This window comes from Propithecus coquereli, unplaced genomic scaffold (assembly GCF_000956105.1).
Source record: "Propithecus coquereli isolate 6110/MARCELLA unplaced genomic scaffold, Pcoq_1.0 Scaffold27, whole genome shotgun sequence".
Classification (NCBI taxonomy): domain Eukaryota; kingdom Metazoa; phylum Chordata; class Mammalia; order Primates; family Indriidae; genus Propithecus; species Propithecus coquereli.
The window spans coordinates 3069352-3088345 of NW_012148285.1; the positions used below are offsets into that span (position 1 = coordinate 3069352).

At 59.7% G+C, this 18994-nt stretch overlaps 3 protein-coding genes across 7 annotated transcripts in view; 2 read left to right on the forward strand and 1 right to left on the reverse strand.

Moving 5' to 3' along the window:
* MGRN1 (mahogunin ring finger 1, E3 ubiquitin protein ligase) overlaps positions 1-3240 on the forward strand; it is a 44746-nt gene extending 41506 nt beyond the window's left edge. Inside the window, 2 exon segments of the mRNA XM_012647748.1 lie at positions 891-1022; positions 3179-3240. Of these exon segments, the coding sequence (XP_012503202.1) occupies positions 891-1018 (128 nt within the window). The 3' untranslated portion in view covers positions 1019-1022; positions 3179-3240.
* Positions 3241-7337: 4097 nt separating this feature from the next.
* On the forward strand, positions 7338-9416 carry NUDT16L1 (nudix (nucleoside diphosphate linked moiety X)-type motif 16-like 1). Its single transcript, XM_012647749.1, has 3 exons — positions 7338-7511; positions 7591-7851; positions 8530-9416. The coding sequence occupies exons 1-3, from the start codon at positions 7359-7361 to the stop codon at positions 8749-8751; spliced, it is 636 nt and encodes a 211-aa protein (XP_012503203.1). The 5' UTR covers positions 7338-7358; the 3' UTR covers positions 8752-9416.
* Positions 9417-10341: 925 nt separating this feature from the next.
* ANKS3 (ankyrin repeat and sterile alpha motif domain containing 3) overlaps positions 10342-18994 on the reverse strand; it is a 27208-nt gene continuing 18555 nt past the window's right edge. For 4 of the 5 annotated variants that reach the window (XM_012647796.1, XM_012647797.1, XM_012647800.1 and 1 more), the window contains 11 exons: positions 17412-17570; positions 15725-15862; positions 15010-15125; positions 14540-14704; positions 12987-13111; positions 12722-12863; positions 12273-12445; positions 11924-12009; positions 11244-11327; positions 10846-10940; positions 10342-10733 (listed from right to left, as the gene is read on the reverse strand). In XM_012647796.1, coding sequence (XP_012503250.1) covers positions 10861-10940; positions 11244-11327; positions 11924-12009; positions 12273-12445; positions 12722-12863; positions 12987-13111; positions 14540-14704; positions 15010-15125; positions 15725-15862; positions 17412-17570 — 1268 coding nt within the window. In that variant the 3' untranslated portion in view covers positions 10342-10733; positions 10846-10860. Of the gene's footprint in view, positions 10734-10845; positions 10976-11243; positions 11328-11923; positions 12010-12272; positions 12446-12721; positions 12864-12986; positions 13112-14539; positions 14705-15009; positions 15126-15724; positions 15863-17411; positions 17571-18994 lie in introns of those variants that run through there. The other variant, XM_012647798.1, reaches the window with a different exon arrangement.

Below are 18994 nucleotides of genomic sequence, written 5' to 3' on the forward strand. Positions count from 1 at the left end.
GTCCCAGGCTAGAAAGCAGGGGAAGTGGCCTCTGGGTCACCTCCTACCCCAGGCCATCTGCCCAGACACAGCAGCACGTTTCAGGCCAGGGCCTGGGGGACAGGCCGGGAGTGCCGGGAGCCTGCGGGGCCGAGAGCAGCGAGGCAGGAGTGGGTGTTGCTGTTCTCTCCCCTTCCCAGAGCCCAGGCCGGGGCCCGGCTGCGCAGCTCCTCTGCCCTCCGCCCTGCAGGCCACCACTGGCTCAGCCCCTGCGCACGTGAGCCCAGGACTTCTGGGTCTCAGGCTTCCAGCCCCTGGTGAGGGTCTTAGGCCTTCTTTAGGTCCAGGGAAGCGGCCCTGACAGCCTATGTCCTGCACGGCCGCAGGTCTGACCTCCACGGAGGGCACAGCAGTGTTGGGGGCGTGTGGTGGCCAGCTGCAGGAACGCGCACGCTTTGTGGCTTGTGCTTCTGTGTCTTTTTAATCCATGTGTGGCACTCTCTGTTCTAGTGGCTTGTTTTCAGTGAGAGCATGAACATCATCCACATCGGCGTGTTTAAGACAATGGCCACATACACACAGGTGTCCCGGTTTCAATGATGGCCTGGCCGTCACCTGGAGGAAAGAGCACAATGGAGTGAATTGTGTCCCCTGTAGATGGGAAAATCCACCAAATGGTGAAAACCTAGGTCCCTGGCACTGAGGGCTTCCAGCTCGGGCAGCCCTGTCCAGCCCCTGGCCCCCTGACACCGGAGGTGGAGCCACCCGCCCCAGCCCTTCCCTGGGTGCAGCGGCGGGGCTGGCGGGAGGAGGCAGAGCCGCCTGTGCCCCGTGCGGTAAGCGTCCGCCTAGACGCTGTTTCTCCCTGGTGGCAGCTGGTCCACACACGTGGGCATTTTGTGTCTGGGCAGCACGTGCTCCTGAAGTCGGTGCCCTTGCCGTGGAAGGCCCCGGTCTGTTGCTAACTGAGCTCCCGTCTGTCTCCCTCCTCTGCACAGCCCGGGGGCCCGGCTCCGGCTCTGTTGGTGGAGAGGAGTAAGTGGGTACGTGACCTTTCACATGCACTGCGGGGTGGCTGTGACAGGCGTCCTTGGGGAGAGGAGCCCTCACACCCCCGCCCCGTGGGGGTCCTTCTGACTTTCTGGGCTTCACCCGCATCCATGTCTTCCCAGGTGGGGGGCCTGGGTCTGGATCCAGAGCTCTCCAATGGCCGCTGCACCTTTGCCCCTAAAAGGTGGCCTCCTGGGGGCCCTGACGTTTGCAGCCAGAGGTTTTTCCATGTGCACCAGGCGGCTTAGTCGGCTCCTCTTCCAGCCTTTTGGGTCCCTGGAACAGACTCAGCCCAGGCGAGCGCCCAGGAGGCAGCACCCCGAGGAGGGGGCCTTAGGGAGACACTGGGCTGGATGTGCCGAGGGGACAGCTCCCGCCGAGGCCAGGCCTCGTTCGGGTGGCAGCACAGCTGAGTTGCCAGCGGTCCCACAGTAGATGGGTCGGGACGTTCCGCAGGATCCGCTCCCTGTTTTCTGGTCATGGCTTTAAGTTCACAGAGGAAACAACACGCCCCAGGCTGTGCGGGGCCCCGTCTGTCACAGGGGTGTCTTCACGGGGCTGTCTGCTGCCAGGTGGGGACTGTCTTGCTTCCCGTCCCAAGGGCGTTCACTCATGGGTCGCTCGTTCCCCGCCCTTCTCTTGTCAGCGTGGCCCACATGGCCCTGGTGTCGCCATGTGCCTGGCAGATGGTACCCTCGTGGGCTGCCTGTCAGCTGTAAGCCCTCCGCTGCTGCTAACCTGTCCCTCCTGGCTCTGGAACCTTCTGGAATACCAGCATATTCTGAGCCGTCTGTTAGGAGGCCATGTGAAGGTGTCACCCCATGTGACGGGGAGGTGCCCTCTTCCAGGGTGGCCCACATGGATGTTTTACAGAAGAGCAAAGTATTTTTTGGCGGTCGAGAGGACTGTCAGAGAAACAAGCAAACAAGTTGGGGGACCCTCTTTCTCTTGTGAAGGCTCTGGGCACACTTACCGGGCGTGACTTTGGGATGTCTGCTGATGGGGAGCCGGTGCGCTCTGCGACCAGGGCTTCCCTGCAGGACTCCAGCCGTCGCGGGGCAAGGCCCGTGGGGTCGTCTGGGAGGTGCCTGGCTGGGGTCCCAGCCTCAGAGCCCTGGCCCTCTCCCCTCGTGCTGACCTGGACCATGCTTGGGCGATTGGCCACTTGTTTTGATGTCCCCACACAAACTCCCCGTCATCCTTGAATATTTCTTGTGACAAATCTTGTCTCTCCATTGCAATAGCACCCAACATGTTACGAAGTGGGCCCAGCCTCTGTCACGGTTGGAAGGTGCTACTTGAGTGTTGGGGTTAGGTCAAACTTCCAGAAAGGCAGACCCAGAACAGTGTTTCAGAGCCTGGGGGCTGCGTGGCAGGGCTGGGTCCTGCACGAGGCCGTAGCTTCCGAAGGAAATAGTCACTCTCCACCCGGGGCTGGGGTTGGGGCTGGGGCTGGGGCTGTCGCAGTCGCAGAAGCGCGTAGCTTGCTGTCCGCAGGCACCCTGTGCAGCAGTGCGTTAGGCTGGGGGCCAGGGGTTGGGCAGCCCTGAGGATGTGCTGATCCTGCTGCTGCCACAGGTGTGTGTCACGGGCTCCCTATGCCAGCACACTTGCCCAAGCGCCAGGGGACAGACCTAGTCTGGGGACAGAGTGTCTTGTGGCAGAACAGGCCTCTGTGGAAGGCAGGACAGGCTCCCGAGGCCTCTGCCTTTGCCTCGAAGAAGCCCCCATACGGCTGCCCTGAGCACCGCTCACCCCTGTCCGTGGGGCCGGCCGCGTTCCAGCCTCACCTGGTTGTAGGGCTCTTGGCAGGACGGTGGCTGGTCAGATCCCGAGAAAGAACTGGGGCAAGAGCAGGAGACCCAGAGGCCTCAGCAGCCCACGGTGACGCATTGCATTCTGTCCCAGGCTGCAGCTCGCTGCCAGGTGCCCAGGGGTGACCTGGCCCCAGACAGCCCGCACTCACTCGGCTAAGGCTGCAGAGTCCCCAGGCCCTCAGGGTGGTCAGATTGAGCTAATCTGCCATTCAAGCCGCAAGCACGCAGGGGTGGGGTGCGGGGTGGCCCTGCCCCCGTGGGGCTCCGGGTTGGTAGGAGCAGGTGACGTGGGAGAGTGGCCGAGCATGATCCTCCTCTCCTCTCGCCTGCAGGTTGGTCCACCTCCATGGAGACGCCCCGCAGCCTCAGCGCCACCAGTCCCCCCTGGCCTCCACTTGGTGGCCCCAGTGCCGATCCTGGCGCGACCGACTTGACCCCACTCTGAGCACCTGGCCAGGCTGGCGGCGTGGAGCCTTCAGCTCCCCAGACTTTGCCAAGGGGCTGCCCCAGCCCGCAGTGTGACCCGGCCTCTCCTGTCTGCACACCCCCTGTGGCCACCAGGCTCCGAGGGGCCACGGCGACCCTTGATCAAAGAGCACAGTGGACTGTCCCCTCCAGATCCCTTTTTTCTACGGTTGATATATTTGTAAATGGTACAAAATGAAGGAAGCAGCTTTCTAGCTGGGCACTGGGCCTGGGGTCCCCCAGCCCTGAGGGCTGAGCCCAGGGCTGGCGCTGACTGCCCATGGGCAGCCTGGACCAGCGGTGCCCGAGGACTCAGAGAACCTGCAAAAGAGAATGTATTGGTGGGTGAAGTGCTGTCTTCACAGACGTCGGGGGTGGGGGGGTGGGCAGGAGGCCCAAGTCGCGGTCAATGAAGGAAACGGTGCCTGTCTGCCCACGCTGTGTGTGTTGCCGCGGCGGCCTGTTTGTGGCTGTCGCCTTCTGCCCTTTGCTGTTGGTGGCCCTGGTGGCTCTCCCGGGCCCACCCTGAGGCCCAGCCCCCTGCTCTGAGCCTGGGGCACACGGGCACCGCCCTGCCCACAGCCCTTTCCTGGGCACCACGGCATCTGCACGCACAGCCTGGCAGGGCCCAGCCCGGGGTGGGGGTGCAGCTGTTTGCTGCGGTTGGTGTCCGGTGGCCTCTGGCCCAGCCCTGCGCCTGCTGGGTGCTGGCTTTGGTCCATCCTCCAGCCCTTCCAGGTGGGGGGGCTTGTGCTCAGCCAGCGGCCACCTGCCGGGGGACTTGGTAGCTTCCTCAGCTCCCCCTTAAACGTCCCTCTGCCTTTCTCTTTGATTTGTTCTGTCTGGGACTCTGGTGGCAGGACCAGCCTGGGGGAGCAGGGGCCCGGTGTGACGTTTGGCCTCTGAGGGACCTCGTCCTTTTTGTAGGATAAACCTCCTGGCAACAGGAAGGCAAAGGGGGTGCCCGGGCCTGGTGCCCCAGCCAGAGCTGCCCCAGCAAGGTGTGGAGCCAGCCGGTGTGTGCAGCTCCCCTGGCCCAGGAGGGCAGAGGGGCCCCGTGCCCGGGGCCGCAGCCGAGCCTGGGAAAGGCTGGCTGTGAGACAGCCTGCAGCGGTCCACTGGGTGGGCTCTGCACGCCCCGGCCTGGCCTAAGGCTCAGGGTTGCTCCAAGCACCAGCTCTGCCCAGTGGGGCGCTCGGGAGAGAAACCGACCGTGGACGGCCTTGCCCCACTCGGGTCTGCGTGGAGTGCGCTCTTCACACCCGGCTCCCTGTGCACCCAGGCGAGCCTACCGTCCCGCCCGCCCGCCCGCTGTGTGTGTGCGTGCACACATACATGTGCACACGCAGGCTGGCCGTCTCCCTCCCCCACCCAGCAAGGCCCGGCTTCGCGCAGTGCTGGTGCCAGAGCTCTGTGTGGGTGGCTTCAGATGGGCCGGTCTGGGACTTCCACGTGCTGTCATCTGGTGTGCTCGGATGGGCCCGTTCGTTCGTTTTTACTGTATATTTATAGTAATAAAATCATGCAGCAATATCCTGTCCGCTCCTTCCTCTGGGCACACTGTGGCTGTTTCCTGATCCAGAGGAGGCCACCGAGTGTTCATGGTGGCTGCCACACCCTGACGTGGCCTCTGCCTCGGTTTCCTCACGTGTAGGTGGTAGTGATGGTGCAGCTTCCAAGCCAGGGCGGGATTAAAGCAGATAACTGAAGCTCCCTGCGGGTGACCAGTGCACCGGCTGCTGTTCCTGACCGTTGTTTTCATTGTCATCTTTGTTGATTCTCTGGTTGGAGTGAAGGCAAACCCTTGGGATTTGGCTCAGTCTCCTGAAGAGGTGGCACAAAAGCCCCAGGCCCCCTGGTGTGCGGTTGCCCCTCCAGTCCCCATCCCTGTCACGGAAGTGTCCCACAGGTGTTCACAGCACCTGCTGTGTGTCAGGAGGGGCCCTGCAAGGGTGCTTGCATTCTTGCGGTGAGAAACAGGTAATCAGAGTCTTTCCAGGTTTGGTTACTGTCAGGAAGAAAGTGAGCAGGGTGATGAGATGAAGCCCGTGAGGGACTCAGTGCTGCCGCGTGGTCAGGAGAGGCTTCTCTGAGGAGATGTCTAAGTGGGGCCCTGAGGATGAGCAGAGCCGCCCTGGGGCAGTGCGGAGGCGGTAGGAGCGAGCCTGGTGTGGGAAAGAGCTCACTGCATGGGGTGTCGGGGCAGATGCTGAAGACTGTGTCGAAGTGGCTGGAGGTTTTTCTAAGGGGTAGTCAGCGTTGTCTTCTAAGAACAGAGACTTTTAAGCAGAGGAGTATCACCGTGCAGCTGTCATGGGGAGACTGGGCTGGAGGAGCAGGTTTGGCTGCCCAGCCATGGTGGGTTTGGAGGCTGGAGCCCAGCCCTGGGCCCTCTGCTTGGCCCATGCTCCCCTGCCCATGGGGTCGCCTCCTAGCAGGGGCTGGCCAGTGCCTCGGGGCACCCACCACAGAGGGCCCAGGTTCCTTTGCAAACAATTCAAGCTGCCTCCATGGCCCCTCTTTGACCCAAGCCCACGAGGGTGGAGACGGAACGGCTGTTCCCGGCATCCATGGCCCTGCAAGTGCTCTTGAACGTGCTTCGTTCTGGCCCAGTCCCAGTGTGGGCAGAGGTGCTCAGGGCGTCACACAGGTGCTTGCATGGGCTGAACCGGCTCCCCCTCCTCACTTCCTCCCAACAGACCTGGCCCCTTTACTGAGGTCTGGTGGCGAGGCAGGACTGCCATCAAGGGGAGCCTTTCCTCCTGTGCCCCCTGCACCCCATAGCCCCTGGGCTCAGGTTGTGCTTGGCTGCCTGGAGGTGGGGTCCTCCCCAAATCTGACATCACCATGGACCTAACAACATGAGTGGCAGCTCCTGCCCACCCCTCTCCTCTCCTGCACAGCTCCGCTCCAGGCAGCCTTCCCTGTGCCAGAGCTCGCCTGACTGCACAGCTCTCCCAAGGCTGTGGCCCCAGCCCTGGGCGCCCATCCTACAGTGCAGGCAGGGGTTCCTTCACGCAGCAAATCCATGCCCACTGTGGAGAGGAGAGTGGCCCTTGTGCCCAACTACTGCTGAGGTGAGCCTTGCCATCGTGGGGTTCAGGGGACCCAATCGCTCTCCCTTGGACAGTGTTTCCAATGCTTGTGAGGCCGGCGACTTCCTTCTCCAGCACAAACACGGGGTAAGTACTTCAGGCCCTCGCCTTCGGGATCAGGTAGCTTTCTGTTGTAGACACTGGGTAGCAGCCAGGGTGGGATCCTGACTCTGTCACTAACTGCTGGGTGTGTTTTCTCAAGTCCTGTCCTTCTCTGAGCCCCAGGTTCCTCATTGGCAAATTGGGGAAACTCCCGCTTCCCCAACAATACCTGGCATATGGTCCCTGGCCTGGAGGACACTGCAGAGCCCCTGGCCCCCCGATTTAAGTCACCTCCTGCCCCAGTTGGCTGGGTCCAGCGAGCCCCAGAGCTCCTGGCCATCCAGCCTAACGCCACGGCTGGGTGGGGACTGCGGGCAGCCGGCTCTCCTGAGGCTGACGGAGTGGCCCCGACTGACAGCTGTCGAGCGTGGCGGGGAAAGTTTGCCGCCCTCGAGGCCCAGGTCCGAGGAGCGTGGCAGAGGACGCCTCCCGAACGTCGCTAGCTCGCGTAGCAGCTGGGATGCCCGGCTGTCCTCTTCGAGGCCCCGAGGGACAGGTTCGTGGCGGACAGCCTGAGCCCCAAGTCCCGCACGCACCCGCCTTTTCAGGACGCGCAGTCCTGCCGGCACGTTGCATCTTGGGAGTTGTAGTCTTCGCAGGCTGTGGGCGGGGCCGCCGCTGGGGGTGAGCGGCTATTGGGTGGCGCTGGCGCTCACGGCCCCTGCTTTTGCTTATCTTCCCCTCCGCCTCCCAACGATGCGTCGCAGCGCAGCGACGGTCTCTGCCCCGGCGCGAGTCAGGGATTGGAGGGGAGGCGGGGCCCAGGGGCGCGGCTGCCCGCGGATTGGTGGGGCGCGACGGACGGGCCAGCGCATGCGCTTAAGGCGGGGCCGCGGGGGCCAGTGCCAAGATGTCGACAGCGGCGGTTCCGGAGCTGAAGCAGATCAGCCGGGTGGAGGCGATGCGCCTGGGCCCGGGCTGGAGCCACTCGTGCCACGCCATGCTGTACGCCGCCAACCCCGGGCAGCTCTTCGGCCGCATCCCCATGCGGTTCTCGGTGCTGGTGAGGACGGGGGCGGGCGGGGCTCGGGCCGGGCGTGCCGCGTCGACCCCGCGCCCGTGACCCGGCGCTCCCCTTGCAGATGCAGATGCGCTTCGACGGGCTGCTGGGCTTCCCCGGGGGCTTCGTGGACCGGCGCTTCTGGTCGCTGGAGGACGGACTGAACCGGGTGCTGGGCCTGGGCCTGGGCTCCCTGCGCCTCACCGAGGCCGACTACCTGAGCTCACACCTGACCGAGGGCCCGCACCGCGTCGTGGCGCACCTGTACGCGCGGCAGCTGACGCTGGAGCAGCTGCACGCCGTGGAGATCAGCGCGGTGCATTCGCGCGACCACGGCCTGGAGGTGGGGCCGCCGCCCGGGCCCCGCCCCCCGCCCCGGGGATTGGCTCTGGCCCCATGGAAGGCACCGATGGGTAACACGTCCCCCTGAGGGTCCCCTGGCTGGGCTGGGTGGGGTGTCGCTGTCTCCAGCTACGGGATGGGGAGAGGGACCTGTGGTGGGGCCGGGAAAGGAGGGGCGGGGCTGGGACTCCCTCAGGGCTGTGTTACATCCGCCTTGCTGCCTGCCATTGCCAATCCTGGGAGTGGGGGGTGGGACCGGTGGGGAGGAAGGGATGGGGAAATGGTGCTTGCTTGGGGTGGTGGGAAACTGAGGAGCAGAAAGGGAGACTGTAGGGCTCGGGAACCTCGCAAGGGGCGTGAAGCCTCTTGGGTTGTGGGTTTTGTGGTCTGGACGGGGGAGCATGGGGTGCAGCAGGGAGAGCTGGCACAGGAGCCTGCCCACCGTGCTAGGGTAGGGGAGGTACAGGGTTGGCCTGGGCGTGTGCTTGGGGAGGAGGGGGCTGCACTGCTCCAGGGGAGCTGGCTGGCTTCTGCCCTGCCAGACCCTACCTGGGTCTCCCACCACGTCCTTGGAAAAACTGGCTGCTCTTCCCCTGGCTCAGTAGCTTTCAGGCCCCTCCTGCCAGCGGTGTGCTACCTGGGTGGAGGACCGGACTCGAACCCTGACCTGTCTGTGCAGGTGCTGGGCCTTGTGCGGGTCCCACTGTACACCCAGAAGGACCGAGTCGGAGGCTTTCCCAACTTCCTGAGCAACGCCTTCATCAGCACTGCCAAGTACCAGCTCCTCTTCGCCCTCAAGGTGCTCAACATGATGCCCGAGGAGAAGCTGGCTGAGGCTGTGGCTGCAGCCACAGAGAAGCAGAAGAAGGCCCTGGAGAAGCTGCTCCCAGCTTCCTCCTGAGGTGGTTCCTGTGCCAGCTGTCGCCCTCCCCACTGGCAGCCATATCTGTGCCCACTGGCCGAGAAGACTTGGCCCTGGGAGTCCTGGGAAAGTGTGTCTTCTAGCGCGTTTCTGTGTTTGCCCTTCTGACTGCATGGGGAGGGCAGGCATCTCGTCATCTCCGCTGTCCCAAGCAGCCATCAGGCGGTGGCTGGGCCAGCTGGGACCCGGCCCGTCCTCTCAGGTTGGTCAGTGGGCAGTCTGGGCACATTGGGCCTGGCTCTTGAGGCTCAGGACGTTCGTGCCCACCCCAAAGCTCAAACTCTCCTCAGTGGCATCTCGCCACGTAGTGCTCGCTCGTCCAAGCGGTAGGTGCACGGCTCTCAGGCCATTCGGAGGACGGCTTGCTCTGGTGGAGGCGGCTTTGTCCAGGCCCGCTCATTCCTGCATCCTTCCCGAGCCAGGCCCAGGGTCTGGGGAAGAGCCAGCTTCGGGTAGGACGTTATACTGTTAATTTTGGTTGTCATTGGATTTCCTTGGTTAGGTGTTTCTCATTCGCAATGTGTGAACTATGAGTGAAGCTTCGAAGTGGCTTTTCCCCACTGTGGCTTGGTTCGCAGGATGGTCGGGGCCTCAGGGACCCAGCTACGTATGGAGTTGTTGAAGGAGAAAAAGACAATAAATGAAGCCGCTCCTCAGCTGCTGTTTGGTTTTTGGTTTTGGATGGAGGAGGCCCAGGGCTGGGCTGGGCTGGGCTGGGCTGGTGAGGGGCCTCCTTCCTTCTCCTGGATGTGGAGGCCGGGACCTCAGGTGCTGGGTACTGCTTGGAGTGGAACCGGCTCAGGCCTCCTGTCCCAGGTTGGGGGCACATGGAATCACTGCCCTGGCCAGAGGCGTCCACACGTCTGCCTGTTTACTGGGGCACTCCCAGCCCGAGCACCTGGGCCGGCAGCCTGGCTGGGGGCTTCTGTGCCCGGATCCTCAGCGTCAGGCTCCCGTTATAGAATCTCTCTGCTTTGAAAACCTGCCTTTCCTCATTCCCAGAACAGTCCGCAAGCAGCTCCAAGAGACAGTCTGGAAGCACAGGCTTAGTGTGCAGAATGACAACAGCAGAGTCAGCAGAGGACAGGAAGGCCACCACTGGTAGTCTCCTACAGCCCCACGTCTGCAAAGACTCCAGTGGTGAGTTGGAAAATTTCCACCGCCCATACCTGGCCTGGTGAGGAAGGTGGTGCTCCCAGCCCCACCTCAGAGCTGGGTGAGAAGGGCCACCAAGTGTGGAAGAAGGTCCTTTGCTTTGCTGTGGGAACAGACTGCCTGTACCTGGCTCACTCATATTTCCTAGGGCCTGGGGATGTGCTTAGCTTTTGTAGCAGCTTGTCTGGAGTCAAGCTGGACTCTGGAATTGTGTGCTGCTGGAACAGAGGTTCCTAAGCTGCAAGGGACAGGGCAGGCAGGGTCACCGACTTGGCCTAGCCCTGAGCATGGTGCTCTGTAGCCTGGGCCCCAGGGACTTCCACACAGAGCCCCAGGTCCCTGGGGCTGGGGTCTTGGCATGACTTTCCCCTTGCTTTGGCCCCATGTGCTGGCCAGTGCTGCATGTCATGTGATCAGAACTGAGCCCTTCACAGCTGATCATAAATTTTATTTTCCAACAAATGACATTTTCGAGGTGCCCCAGTTCTCATAAGGTCAAGCCTCTGGCACCCATGTATGGGGACACTCTCTCTCTTCAAGGCCCTGCCTGGCCTGGGCTAGGCCAGGCCACAAGCTCTGGGCCTTACCAGCAGGCTCTGGGCGACAGGCCCTCGTCCTGCCACAGTGCTGGCCCAAGCTGCCTGGCATGAGCCACAGTCCCTGTCCTGCTTGTGTCTGCTGGCTGCTCCCGGGGCCTGATCCTCTGGCCCCGCCTGGGCCGTGCTGCTTGCCGCAGCCGCCTGCACGTGGCCCTCCTGACTCCTGACACACAGCTTCAGGGTGGATCAGTCACCCGACGTCAGATTCTGAAAGAAAAGGCCCTGGTGAGACTAGAGAGAGGGAGGGAGGGAAGGAAGGGAACGTACTTGTTCCCGCAGCTGCCCCCGTTGGCGCAGGCTCCCGGCTGGCAACACTCACCACCGTCCCTCCGGGCTAGGGCTCCCGCCACTTCTCCTTGCTGCTCAGCACCTGCAGCTTCTCCAGGCTCTGGGTCACTGAACACAGTGCTCGCCCTGAGGATGGGACCAGACCGTGCTCTGCCGCAAGTCTGGGTGGCAGCAGGGAAGAGGAGCTTGGGGCACTAGGAACGGGGACCTGGAGCCTTTCTCGTCCAGGCTATGAGCTGGGCAGGCTGCCCCACAGCGGTCATGACCCCAGCCCCGTGGACAGACGGTGTTGGGGTGGAGGGACTCAAACCTGCTTTCCCTGGGAAGGGGTCCCTCTGCCTCCCTCTGGAATAAAAGGGGCGCTCAGTCTTCACCGAAGTCTGGTCCCTGGGTGGGGCCAGGCCACTTGCCACCCTCCAGGAGACTCACCCATCTCGTGCACACGGTCCTCCAGGGCTCCCGACAGCTCGGGCAGGCTCATGGCCTGCAGGGATGCTGGCCAGCCCTTGGAGTCTGTGGTGCAGAGGACTGAGTTGGCCTGGGGTCTGTGTCCCCGCAGACCCTGCCTTTGTCCTGAGCTGCTGCGACCAGGAGAACCTCCCTGGGTCGGAACACCCCCCACCCAACTGTCAATGCCTGAGCAACCCCCTCCCCAACTTGCGGGTCTGCGAGACCAAAAAGATTGTGACAAAAATGTTTTCTGCTTGCTGACCCAAGCACTGACTACCAAGCAGGGATGAGCCCCAGGACAGAAAGTGTGAGAGTCCAGCCCATGGGGAAGCTGGGCCCTCGGGTGGCCCCATGACTGAAGGCTGAAGTCGCTGGAGGTGTTGGACAGCACAGTTGGCTGTGGCACAAGGGACTGTCTTGACACCGTCACGGCCATGCCTTCTATCACTGGGGGCCAGGTGACTCCCATCACAGGTGAGGAGTGGGCTTGGGTCCCCAGGGCCCCTTTCCCCTCCACGCTGGGCTTGTGTACGCTTAGGGACCTGGGAGAGGGGCGTCCATCGAGACAGCTGTGCTGAGCCCACCGCGTAAAACCCAGCCTCAAGGCGCCCCGCCCTCCCTCCACCCAGCCGGAGCCAGGAGCCAGGCGCTGCTCTTACCCGAGTGGGGGAAGGCTGGGCCCAGGGCGGCTGCACCAGGGGGCTGGTCCTGCCTCACTCGGGCTGACAGCTCAGACTGACAGGCTCTGCCAGACACGGGAACAAGTGCTGGTGAGGGCAGAGGTCCCCCACCCAGACTCTTGAGTGGAAGGAGGGGGAGAGGCCCTGCCCTGTCCCCACAGCTGGCCTTCGAGGGCCTGGCAAGCGTCCCGGAAGATGCACTGATGCATAGGAGAAGGGCCCTGTTTGCTGCCTGGGTCTGCCCTGCAGGGAGGAAGTGCCCGAATGAAGTGGGAGGTGGGGACAGCAAGTGACCCCAGGCCCCTTGGCTGATACATGAGCCACTCACCGCAGCTGGTCCAGGATGAGGGTGGCATCCCGGGCCAGGGCCCAGGTCTCCTGCAGCTGGGCCTGGACGTCCTTCCGGGCCCCGTCCTGCTCTAGCAGGCAGCTCTCCACCACAGCCCGCAGCTCCTGCTCCTGGGACACCTGGCCCCGCATGGCCTCCACCTCCTCACAGCGCTGCAGGGCGGGAGGGCCAGGCTGGGAGGGGGCCCGGCATGCGGGACCGAGACCACGGCGGCTCGGGCTGCACCGCTCCCTCTCAGAGGCTTTAAGTCTGTTTCTGTCCCTGTCTCCTCTCCATCTCGGGGCCTCCCCAGCCCTGTGCTGGCCGCTTGCTCACTGACTCCTCCCTCTGTGTGGTGCTGTCCCCTTCCTGTGGGGACTGGGACCCTTGCTCCCACCTTGGCTGCCGTCCCTGCCCCTTCCCCGTGGGCACCGCCACCCCCCGCCTGCCTTGTGCAGCTGGATGGCGAGCTCCTGCATCTCGGCCTCCAGCCTGTCGGCATAGGCCAGCTCCAGGGCGTCGCTGGGCGGGCGGGCGCTGCTGTGCCAGCGGGCGATGGCAGAGGTCATCTTCCTTTTGGGCCCAAACAACCTGCAGGCGGAATCGGGGAAGACACAGATCAGCGTCGTCTCTGAAGTCAGAACTCAAGCTGGTCCCAGGATGCCTGGCTGACACGAGGGGCGTGAGGGCCAGAGATGTCCCCACTGGACTCACGTGATGCCGATTTCCTTCAGGTCGCTCTCGGTGAGGGTCAGAAAGATGCGGAGGTCCACGTCCTGCTCCTCAAACACCTGCAGGTACTTGAGACACCCAATCTGCTCCAGCAGCGCAGCAAGGTCCTGGAGGGCAGAGTAGACGGGCGAGAAGGGGCAGCGGCCGCGCAGAGCGTTTCCTCCTTGCCCAACATGTGCCCCTGCTCGCTGCCCCTCCTATGCCGTGCCCTCAGGCAGACAGGACACTCTGAGCCCTGCCGTCCCGTCTCTGGTCTCACTTAGCCTGGTGCTAATCACAGGAACATGGCTCCTCACACACCTTACGAACGCTAGCTCTGTGGAGGGTGCAAATGAGGCTTCTGATCTGGGGGACCCTTTGTCTGGGATGTGTCACTTCCCTCTTGTTCCTTGCAAGATTCTCTTTGTCCAACATTTTGATTTTGATGTGTCTAAGTTTAGATTTCTGAGTTTATCCTACTTGGGAGTTCATCAAGCTCCTTGGATGGAGAGCTCCGTGTTTTTGTTCACATTTGGGAAGGTCAGGCTAGTCCTTAAACATGTCTCCTGCTTCTCTCTCCTCTCCTGCGGAGAGCATCGTGTGTGCCGGTAGCTTGATGGTGTCTCACAAGTTTCTGCTCATTCTTCATCCGTTCCTTGTTTCTCAGACATCATCTCAGATGCCGTACGTTCAAGTTTTCTGATTCTCTCTTCTGCTTGCTCAAACCCACTGTCGAGCCCATCTAGTGAAAGTTTCAATTCGGTTGTACTTTTCACCTCTAGAGTTTCTATTTTTGCAAGTTTAGTGTTGTTTTTAGCGGAGGAATACATTTTTGAAGGTGATTACTCTCATTTTCCTCAAACTACTTTCTGAAAGAAACAGCCTGAGGATAGCCCCACAACTGCAAGCTCTCCAGCCAGCATGTGTTTAAGGAACCGAGATGGGCGCCCTGCTCCCGAGCCTGAGGATGTGGCCCAGGGCGGGGCTGCAGGAGGAGGGTGGCAAAGCCCCAGCCTGCAGGGAGCAGCAGCGCTGGTGCTTCAACCAATGAAGACCAGGGACTCCCCTCCGCCTTCCGTCTCTGTACCACGCATGCCTGCACAGGGCAGGGACTCAGCTGCTCAGCCGCCCCTGGGATGCCTGAGAACGCGCTCAGAGCGAGCACAGGGAGGAAGCAGCAGCGGCAAATCTCCACAGTGTGCGCTCAGTGCTCTCTGCGGCAATGCATCTTGTCACCGACTCCAGGACGCAGCTGAGATCAGTCCTGTTTTTCTCCTCCCTGGGCTCAAGGAGGCTTCTGAGTACAGACACCAAAGAGACAAGGCCTTTCTATGGAGAGGGACGCAGCACAAACCCTGCAACTGGCCACTAACCATTAGGAATCAGCTGAGCCTGAGGTTCACTGGTCATCTGGGGAAAAGCCACCACCACTCTGTTCTGCCAGCGGCGCCTGTGCCTGTGCCTGGCTCATCATAAACACACGGTGAACACCTCACCAGTCACGGACAGCACTGTCCTTCTAAGAGCATAACCCCCAGTTTCATAAATGGCCTTACCTGGGGTCCTGAATAGGGGGACCTCTCAGTTTGGGGGACAGATCCTGGAGTACAAACTGCCCCAGAAATCCCAGTGCTGGGAAGCCACTGGCCGCAACGATTCTTAGTCTTCACGTAACTTTTAGTTTGTTTGCGAACTGAACTTCTACGTGCATGATCTGAGTCCTGCAGCAAGAGGTGTGTTCGAAGTCACACATGGGTTAAGACTTGGGAGCCTTCATGAAACTCCCCCACAACCCACCTGCCACACACAGCTTCCTTGGCGGCTCCCTGCAGCCTGCGCCACCCGTGCTCACGCCGCCCTCCGAGAGGGCAGGCCCCGGACACTGTGCCCCCTAGCCCAGCACAGAAACGCACTTAAGCCGTGTTACCAGACTTGCTCATCCCAAATTAACTGGGATGTCAGGTACCCCCCACAATGTCAAGAACGGGAAAGGGTGCAGGAAGTCAAGAAAGGAGGAGGCTCTCACCTCGTTGCTCTCCACGGAGGCCTCGCTGCTGAGCCCCTGGGCTCTGGCCAGGCCCTCGCTGCTGCTGCTGCTCCGGATGGCCCCGAGGCTGGCACAGAAAGCACGCTCTTGCTCTTCTGATGACGGGGAGAGAGGACACTTGCCTGCGAGCCTCACCCAGGGTGCTGCTGCTGGACACGCCCCAGGGCCCTGGGCCTAAGCCACTGCACCCAGGCGCTCGTCATGCAACAGCTGGGTGTCTCCTGCTTCATGCTGCCTGCCTGGCCTAACTCTCCCCTCTACACAGACACAGGTTTTTGTCCTTTTGTCCACTGATAAATCCCAAGCACCCTGAGAACAGGGCTAGCACGCGGTAGGCTGTCAGTGAAGAGCTGCTGAACTGATGCGCACGTGCACCTACAACAGACATCCCCCCGGGAAGACTCCCCAGAGCCTCAGAAGGCTTCCAAATCAAGGGGCCAAGCCTGTCAGTGTGGAATGGCTCCCCCTGACCTGCATGGGGGACACTGGACCAGAAGCTTCTCCTCATCTGCCCTGTGTCAGATTCTCTAGTTTTCCTTGTAAGAGCTGGGGCCTTCTGCACCCTTTCCTGTTTTCTAGTGGATGGACTCGCCCCAGGGCCGAGCCCCAGCTGGCTGGGCGGGGTGGGCACACAGGCTCCAGTACCGGCGTCGGCCCCTAGCCGGGCAGTGCGGGGAAGTGGGGAGCTGTGTACCCCGGCTGCTGCTGCTGCTGCTCTCCACATCCCGGTCATTGATGGGGGAGGTGACGTCCCGGTAGCAGAGGCCCTCCACTTCCAGGGGGTTCTCATCACTGCTGTTGAAGGTGACATAGCCCCGAGGAGGCACCTGTTCTGTGTGCAGAATGGGGCACGTAAACGCACAGACGCAAGGTGAAGACACGTTCGTTCCTACTGCTGCCACCTCCTTGGGCTTCTCGGTGTAGGAGGAGACCCAGGATTCAGCAGACAGGCAGGAAGCCGCCCGGCCATTACCTCATCTACGCGCCATAGGCACCTGGCCAGAGCTGTTATTTGCAGTTTGTGGGTGAGGAAAGAGGGTTTTAGAGACCAGCTGGTGTCCCAGGGCAAGTGCCTGGTGGAACCAGGGCTGGTGTCCAGGTCAAGCCTGGGTCCTCTCCACTGCACCAGGCTGTCTCTTTTCCAAGTGGGAAAGTAGGAAATAGCTGTATTTACAGATTCCTAAGCCAAAGAAAAACTATACCACTAGGTATTCCTTTCATTAATAGCTAGAAACTTGTAATGACCTTCCCCCCTGCTACACACAGACACACACACGCCCATCCACCAGATGTCTTTATGTCCCTGTGACCTTTTTAAACATAGGCACCGAGAGGTAGTCGTCCTCGGGCCAGCCAAGCCAGCCAAAGAGATCTGGCTGAACGTGAAGGGAAAAGGCCCTTGGCTAAAATTTAACAGCAGTAATGTAAAATTACATAACCGTTGACTAGATCTGCCTATAAGAAAACAAGTAGAAAAGGTAAAACACAAACCAGAAAGTTTAGTTCTTCCTGGAGTCTTAGAAGGGAAGTGAGTTACTCAGGTACCCTCAACTGCAACATGGTCTCCTCTGACTACGTCAGGCTGTTCCAGGCCCAGGCCTCAGAGAGGCCTCCGGGGAGGGCCCATCCACCCAGTCTGCTGGACCAGCAGCCTTGGCCTTGTCACAGATAGGTGACAGGCATCAAAGGAAGATACAACTCACACCCCAGGCTGATCTCCTGGAAAGGCCAGAAAGAAAGTGTGCACCAAACCCAGCTGGCCTAAAGAATGGTTGGACCCCCAGCACTCTGAAAAAACAACACCGAGAGGCTGACAATTTGGGAATAAACTGAAATCTGGAAACTCGGAGACAGGATTCTAGCACTACCAAGTGTACCTTCTCGGAAGGGCCTGAGGATCAAATCCATCTCCCCTGAGAAGACAGCAGCAGAGCCTTCCCTTGGCCTTCTGCCCCTGGAGGCACATCCAGCTCGGCCCAGCAAATGCGTCACGATGCTGTGCCCAGGTGACGGGGCAGAGCCAGGGCTGTGGGAGGTCAAACCTCACATCTTCCCTGCACTAGCTGCCCCACATATCTGATGACTGGAATCTGAGCTTAGCTACATTTCTGCTACAGAAGAGAAAGTTCTATTTCTAATAACCAATGGAAAGTCAAGGAGATGAACCAAAAACTGAGAGCTAGCCCATGACTAATGGATTCCATCACTGGAAATGGTTTTGAGTCTCACTGCTTGAGCATGGGAAGCCCAGCTACCTGCCCCCAGCAGCCCGGGGCCCAGAGAGTTTGAGAGTTTCAGGAGCTGAGAGTTTGTCTGCTCTCACCAAGACAGAATTTTTGGATGCGACAGCAAAGAGCCACTAGGAAGTGTGGACTGCTCACCACAGCTGGGCCGTGGGGTCTTGCCTCCAAGTCCGATGGCCGTGATCCTGGCCAAGGCGCGCGGCCCCTCGTGGATACTGAGGCCCTTCTTCCTATAGGGCCTCTGTCTCTGAGGAACAGGGTAGGATTCATCCGAAGAACTTAGATCTTCATATTTTTCTGTGGGAAAAACACCAAAATTATGACAATCTGTTCAGTGAAGCGGTATTTTTACTAGTCCTTTACTAAGTGGAAAAAAATTGTAATCGATTCTCTTTAATGAACAAGAGAGAAGCGAGTCTGCCAGGATGTCACTTGTGAGAAACACTCGAATGGGCCAGTGCGCTGTCCCAGTGGGGCACAGGGAACTGCAACGTGAGTTATGGTGGGGAGTTTACTTCTTATTCCTCTCTTTGGGTTTCCAAATTTTTCATAATAAGCCTGTATTGTTTATAATCAGAAATAAATCTTGTTCTAGTTTGAAGGAATAAGTAAAATCCATCTCTTCATAAAAATATGGTAATATCAGTCATAACTTCTTAAGCAATTTTATATTTTCAATCTGAATAACCCAGAAGCAAATGCCACATGTTTGTATTTCAAATCACTACCCCATCTGGGCTTTCAGAGCTCAACATATCCAGAGCTTTTACCATTTTATAGCTTTCCTTAGTTCTTCACATTTGACCAGACCTACAAGGCAAAATTCAGGGATTTGTTTGTATGAGGCTCCAATCTGATTCTACTTTTAAGAGACAATGGTGGCATATGCAGGAGGAACTGACAGGATCTCAGTGGAGCTGGTGAACCGGGTGGAAACCCAGGGAGTGGTCCTCGCTCACCATGGCGCTCCACGTGAGCTGGTGCTTACCACACGGCGGTTCCGCCCCGATGGGGAGCCACCTCACTCCAATGGGACCTGGTAGCACCGTTCAGGGCAAGCCAGTGAGTTACACAACCAGGTCCCCACAACGAGCCACCTCTCCTTGCCCCATCAAACACTCCCCTACCAGACTCAAAGATCTATACCACCCTAGTCTGGAGACTGTGGTTCCATCCAAGCAGAAGATGAAGTTATTAGAAAATAAATGTACAAAGGCGGAGAGAACGTAGGTAAAGGCGGCTGTATGAATCTGAACATCCCAACGCATCCTCAGAATGGTTACAAATAAAAGAAGAGAAAAAGGCAGACCAGGCAAATGGAAACGATAAAAAAGCAGGGTTGCAATCCTGCTATCAAAGGAGAATTCAGGTCAAAAAACATTCAGTGTGACACAGAAGGGCACTTCTAATACTTGAAGCTGTACTTCGCAATGAAGCTATATATCAGAAACTACAGGATATGGAAGGAAAACAAACACTAACAGGTGAGTTCATGCAAAAATAAATAAAAATGCCTAAATAATAATCAATAAGATAGATTTATAGATATATACTAAATTTTATATCTAAATAATAGAGAATATAACTTCTCAAGCACAGATGGAACACTTAATATTGATTGTTAGGTGACAAGGCATCAGTAAGTTCCACGAAGTAGAAGAATTATAAACACTCTCTGATCAGATAAATTAGAATTAAGTTCATCAGAATAACATGAGAAA